The following is a 6,556-nucleotide window of genomic DNA, read 5'->3' on the forward strand; positions in this document are numbered from 1 at the left end:
ATGACATTTCTCAAGTCTCTAGCAGAGAATGATTGCTTTTGAGCATGTTTGAACAACATCTAAATGTGTCATGCTGACCCCAGAGTGCTTTATGTATTATGTATTCAAGAGTGATTCAGCTAAGAACAGTGAGACAGATGGAGACAAGTGTTTGTCCCCATACAGGTGTGTTTTGAGGAAGAAACGTGCTAAATGTGGACGTGTGTTATGAGAGCCTACTGAGAAGTAGGCCTCTGGAATGTGAATCTTTCGTATGCCACTCTGAGCTGCTGTGCTAAAACTTACTTGGTGTTCCAGTGTGTATCACTGGTGAAGGGGATGGGGAAGAAGAAAATCATACCTTGAGATTACAGATTTCTATTAAACTCTCTTTTACTCCATCTTGATCTTCATGATAAATTAGAATTGCAGGGACAGGTAGACATGGCAAGAATTGACACCTCTCTTAGGTGCTCAAAGCTGTGCTTGAACTTTTCCAGCCTTCAACTTTACCTGCTTTGCCTGCCACTGTGCCCAGTCCCCCATGCTTCCAAGGTCTCTTTTCCTCCTTCCTTTAGAACAGTGGAGTTTCAGTAAGTCTGACAAATCCCTTTCCCCACATGGGCTTTTTTTTTTTTAATTTTTTTTTGTTTATTTTTGAGACAGAAACAGAGCATGAATGGGGGAGGGACAGAGAGAGAGGGAGACACAGAATCTGAAGCAGGCTCCAGGCTCCAGGCTCGGAGCTGTCAGCACAGAGCCTGATGTGGTGCGTGAATCCATGAACCATGAGATCATGACCTGAGCTGAAGTTAGACACTTAACCAGCTGAGCCACCCAGGTGCCCCTCGTGTGGTTATTCTTTAAAGGAGGAGGTTCAGTCATTCAAAGAAACCCCACTAGTTGATTTCATTTTAGGCAGAAAAACTAAAAAAGTGGCTCATAACTCTGTGTATTAGCATCCTTTGGGGGAACTTGTGTAAAATCCATGAACTCTGGACCCACTTCTAAAAATTATCCTCATTTAATTGATATGTAGGAGGACTGAGCTTCTCCTGAAAAATTTGTTTCTTCAAGAATTTCTTAGCTGATTCTGATGTATAGAGCTGAGGAACACTAAAAAGAGCTCTTTGTGGATCAGCCTTCTTCCCAGAATGAAAGCTTATCACTCACCTGTTCTGTCTTGTTTGTGAGATCAGCCTTGGTTAGGAGGAGGATGTTCTAGTTTTTTCTGGAAGGAAGAATACCCATATTCTAGATTACCTCCTTCCTGTCCCACCTCTACTAGGTAATGGAGTATAGAAGGATCCTGTCTCTCCATGTGGAAGTCTGGAAACTTCCATTAAAAGGAAATATTGCCAGTAGAGACAGTGGACTGTTTCCCTCAAAACCAAACATGATCTTGATTGGTTTCCAGTTTCTGAGTCTTTAGGCCACTGTTTGCAAGGTTTCCTAACCTTTTAGGGGGCCACTGGAACTTTTAGTGGTCTGGTGAAGCTTTGGGCCCTTCTCAAGTTTAATATTTAAAAAAAATTTGTTTTAACATTTATTCATTTTTGAGAGAGAGCGCAAGTTGGGGAGGGGCAGAGAGAGAGGGAGACACAGAATCCGAAGCAGGCTCCAGGCTCTGAGCTGTCAGCAAAGAGCCCAATGCAGGGCTCAAACCCATGCACCATGAGATCATGACCTCAGCCGAAGTCGAATGCTCAACTGATTGAGCAGGTGCACCTCAAGTTAAGTATTTTAATGTAGAAAATAAATTGCTTAGCATTACAAAGGAAACAAGTTATATTAAAGTACAGTTATTGACATAATATTTGTACAATAATATATGCTTCTTTATTGACACATTAAATAACATTTAATGTTTGGTCTGAGAATTACCATAATTTCAAAGTCATGATAAATGTCAGCAGCTCAAGATAGCTTTAAAAAACTGTAATGTAATATCATAGCAGCTTGTCTCCATTGAAGACAAATTCACGGTTACAGATAATACTGTGATTTGTTGCTAGCATTCACAATTGAAAACAGTGCTAAATTTCAGTTTAGGTTTGTGAAAACAGGTATGTGGTTTTTCTTATCCAAGCTCAAGGACACATGAAGATCTTACATGTTGAGGTTAACTATATTGACATGGTAATCTTCTTTTCACAGGTGTGTGACAACTGTTTAAGATGATGGTTTTTCATAATAATAGAGTTTATCTAGTAGTATATTTCCAAAGCCCTTCCTTTGATCTTAATGCTAACTTGGTAATTATCTTTTTTTTTTTTTTTTTTAGCATTAACTGAGTGTAATACCAGATTTTATGCAGACCATTAGCTAGATAGCTCTTCTCTCAACTCCCAGAATGCTAATGAAAGTGGTTTGATGTTACAGGAATACAAGCGCAAGTTAGCCAGAGTTTCCCTGGTGCGCAAAGAACTCAGGTCCCGGATCCAGAGCCTGCCAGACTTATCCCGATTACCCAACGTGACTGGAAGCCACATGCACCTGCCCTTTGCAGGGGACATCTACAGTGAAGACTGATGACCAGTCTCTTTCCAGGGCCCAGGACTTTGCAAGAGATGGAGACAGGTTAGGTGGACAGTCCTGTAGCGTTATTTTTGTATATGGTTGAGAGAATGACTAACAAAAGAAGTGACAAGTAATTTATAAAATTGTTTAAAATGTTGGTTTGTTTACTATTTTATTGGTAAGTTAACATGACTTAGTTTAAACAAAGTGATGATCTCTGTGTATTAATAAGCTCACAAATAGTGATTATTTTCAAAAGATCTTTTTGTAAATTTTTTTGATCCAGGGCCTTGTGAGAAATTCCATGTTTCTATTTCTTCGTGTATTTTCAAGTGTTTTTCTTTTTTTTTCTTCAATATCTAATCACTGTATAGTATGTAATTCCTAAGGGTGAGAACTAATCAGGAGTTGGTAGAGACTTTATTATGGTATAGTTAGGACTTGATTGTAGAAGGGACTAAATGTTCCAACTTAAACTCCACCCTTCTCCCTGACCAAAATAGCAGTTCTGTGCCTCTTAATGCCTTGATTCCTTATTCCTCAGAGGTCAGGAATTGAACACTAAACTGAGGGTCAGATCAAAGCTTAGAGAACTTTTCCACAATAGTACTGTAGGGGTTCCATTCCAGCTGCCAGTGTAGAATAAAAGGAATATTAAATAGGGACCCCCTTGATTAAACTATTTAGAATTATTTGAGTAGGTTAATATGAAAATGCTTTGGAAATGTTGTAAAATTTGACCTTCTACCGAGACGACAACTTTGATTCTGGAACTGATTGCTATTTTCAAATCAGTCTCCTTTTAACATAATTGATCCCTTTAACATAAAGCCGTCTATGGGATTAAAAGAACCGTAAAATACTTTTATTATTCGCTTAGCCATTTAACTTTAAAAACAATAGTATTTTTAGCTCTAATATCTCAACACAATATTCCTTAAAGTTCAGTAAAATAGCCTGGAACATTTTTAATGTTTCCTTAAGGTTTTTGAATGACTGTATATTTGGAAATTAAGCAGTGCTACACTACAGGGTAGATCTGGCAAATATTATATTTGTATATTTAGAATTACCAAAACAAATGTACTTTTACCTTTTATTTCTAACCCTGTGTGTTAGAGCAGTTGCATGCTCTCCTGCTTTCTTTTTAAAATCACATTGTTAAGCTGTGGATTTGTACTCAATAATGACTTAGGATAAACATTTTTTTTTATTCATTACATATTAGACATTTTGCTTTTCCTTGTAAGCAGATTCAAATTAGATAGTCAATAAAACATCTTTTAAATCCCACAAGCCAATTATGTCTCTCTAGTCTGAATGGCTTCACTCTTTTTTTCTCGATATTAGAAATTATAGTTAAAATGAATTTCTATGTGAAGAAGGCAAATATTTATTTTCAGTAGCCAAAAGTTCTGGAAACAGTGCTTTTAACAGTTTGGCCTCTCTCCAGAACATAGACACATATTAGTAGTCCCCATCCATATATGGCTTATATTCCAAAGTCTTTTAGTCAACTTTTGGGATTCTGGGCACATTTTCTCACAGAAAGAATAGTAGTAGTTAGGTTCCCTATAAACACTACCACACAAAGGTCACCAGGGAACCTAATCCACTTAACCATGAATGTACTTAACTTGTAATGTGGTTGACAATTACTAATAGATCCTGATCAGCATTTGTAACATCACTCTAACTAAGGAAATGGTGTGCAGCAGCCAGATTCACACATTGTGGTGTCTGTCTGTTTTGTGTACCTCTGTCCCTAGGTGTAGATTATATAAAAAGAAGATTCAGCATGGGGGTGGTGGGGTAACAAATGCACAATTATAAAAACCTAGTTATACCTGTTCTAAAAGTATACCATGTAAGTTAGTTTTTCTTGTTAAAGTGAAAGCAAAAACTTGTATATTAATTTATTTTCAATGTCTTCACCTTATTTATGATCTGTTAAAGTGGTGGTTTATCCATTCAAAATATATTTTTTTCCATTTAAAACTAATTTATAAACTATGTACTCCTGGGAAGATTTGAATTATTCGAAGTTTGTTGGAATATTTTCACCATTTAAGACAGACTTCTGACTTAGATACTGATTTTAATGCCAGTATCTGTTCTAAATATTTATGATAAAAAGGCATTATTTTTTTAAAGAGCTCGATGCGATTTGTGATAAGTGATAGTACTCAACCTGAATCCTGTCCCCAGTCGCACCCTTTGACCAGTCCTCCACAAACCTTTAAGCTGTTGGTTAACTCACTAACTGTAAACACAAATGATACGGTCTGGTTTAGAAGTTGTCTTTTCAGCCTTATGTTAACATGGTAAGCCTTAGCAGTGAATGGTCTTCTTTTCTAAAAGGTAGACTTACATTTTCTCAACAAATGGGGTTAGATGGGGGTACTATAATACCACATTCAAAATCATGAGTGTTTTCTCCACTGTGTATGAACATGAGGCAAATCATGCATCTTTGAGTGCAGTTTGGCCCGGCCCCTCAAGAGAGAAGCATGTCCCCACACTTGCTGCAGGGGTACTGTGGTTTGAATGGATACCATCACTCTTTTCTCCACAAACAGTGCAGAGAGCTGTCTGGAGTGGCCATTTGAACAGATTCCCTGGAGTTCCCTCCGCTCCTTCCATCACTACAGTAAGTAAAAGAACCACATGGGGGAACCCGGGAGTCTGAGAAAAATCAGCTGTGCTCAAAGGCCACCCTCCCCCTCTAGGAAAACCAGTCCAGATGCAGCTATTTTGGTACCTCTTCTCACATGCACTCTGAATCAGGGTTTTTCTATAAGAATTCCTTCAGAATCAGCAAACGCTGGGATGACCTGGTTGTCTTGATTTGCAAAATTAAAAGAACAAAACTAGGTTGTCAGTTGTCACGGTAGATGAGCAGCTCATCTATTAAAGTGTAGTCATTGAACTGGTTCTGAGAAATCTTTAGAAAGAAAAAACTTAAAAGTACAAATTAATTGGGAAAGTTAGAATGCCCTTTCTGAATTTTACATTCTACAAATTTGTATTATATGAAATAACATAAAGCTACAAAACTGCTTTGTATTCTATTAAGAAATAGCTCCTAAAGATGTAGTCTTGTTTCATAGTTGTTGCACTATATCGAAGCTTTTTAAAGTGTAAACCCAGTTCTTCTCTGTATAGAAAGGGAGCATTGTGTTACACACTGAATTTATTTATACAGAGCATTTGTTGCCATCTGTACTTCCAGCCATCCGCACGTGAGTCTGTTCTGAGGTGGCGGTAGCACATGGGAAGATGAAGTTTCCCTGTTTACCCCTTTTTCTTTGGCTGTATCTGATGACAATATAAGATGTTCTTAATAAAGTTTTATGTTGTTTTTGAAATGTGTAGATAATTTCTGTGAATCTGATTGATTGAATGTGATGTGGGAGGGGAGAGATTAGTGGACTGGGAAGGAAGCAAGGGATTGGCAGTATTCCGTGACTTTCTGGCCGAGAAACCGCTGAAGGAGATCCGTTTTGCATGGCCTGTGCTTCCCAAACTCGAGCGAACATCAGAATCACCTGGAGGGCGGTTAAACTACAGATTGCTGGGCCCCACTCCCTGAGCTTCTGGGATAAGGCCTGCTGGTTTATATTTTTAACAATTTGATGCTGATGCCACTGAGTTTAGGGACCACATTTTTGACAACCAGTACTCCAGACCAACTTTGAAGTCCATGACTTACTTCACAATTTGTAATTCCAGGTAATGCGATAAATAAGTAAGGGTTTTACAGCTCATCCTATAGTAAGTTCCTTATGGGGAGAGAACAAGATCACCTCCTCTACTGCCCAGTAATGCTGAAGTGGTTTGGAGTGAACGGATTCATTTGGTACTTTGAATTTCCGGAGCACAGGCCTTCACCACATATTGCATTTAAAGCAGATTGGGATATGCTAAAAATCTGTGGGAATCTCTAGGGCAGCATTTGCCAAACTTCCGTGATAAGACTCACTTGGGACATTTTCATAAAGGGCACATATCTACTAAGTCAGATTTTTCTGTGATTCTTAGCGTCTAGAAAGTTTGG

General features: G+C 38.2%; 1 protein-coding gene across 2 annotated transcripts in view; it reads left to right on the forward strand.

The window, feature by feature from the left end:
• The window catches only part of RPRD1A (regulation of nuclear pre-mRNA domain containing 1A), a 69,967-nt gene extending 64,100 nt beyond the window's left edge, over positions 1-5,867 (forward strand). Inside the window, exons 7-8 of one of the 2 annotated variants that reach the window (XM_030335788.1) lie at positions 2,362-2,559; positions 5,079-5,867. In XM_030335788.1, the coding sequence (XP_030191648.1) occupies positions 2,362-2,511 (150 nt within the window). In that variant the 3' untranslated portion in view covers positions 2,512-2,559; positions 5,079-5,867. Of the gene's footprint in view, positions 1-2,361 lie in introns of both variants that reach the window. The other variant, XM_030335787.1, reaches the window with a different exon arrangement.
• Positions 5,868-6,556: the final 689 nt, after the last annotated feature.

Source organism: Lynx canadensis, chromosome D3 (assembly GCF_007474595.2).
Source record: "Lynx canadensis isolate LIC74 chromosome D3, mLynCan4.pri.v2, whole genome shotgun sequence".
In the NCBI taxonomy this organism is placed as follows: domain Eukaryota; kingdom Metazoa; phylum Chordata; class Mammalia; order Carnivora; family Felidae; genus Lynx; species Lynx canadensis.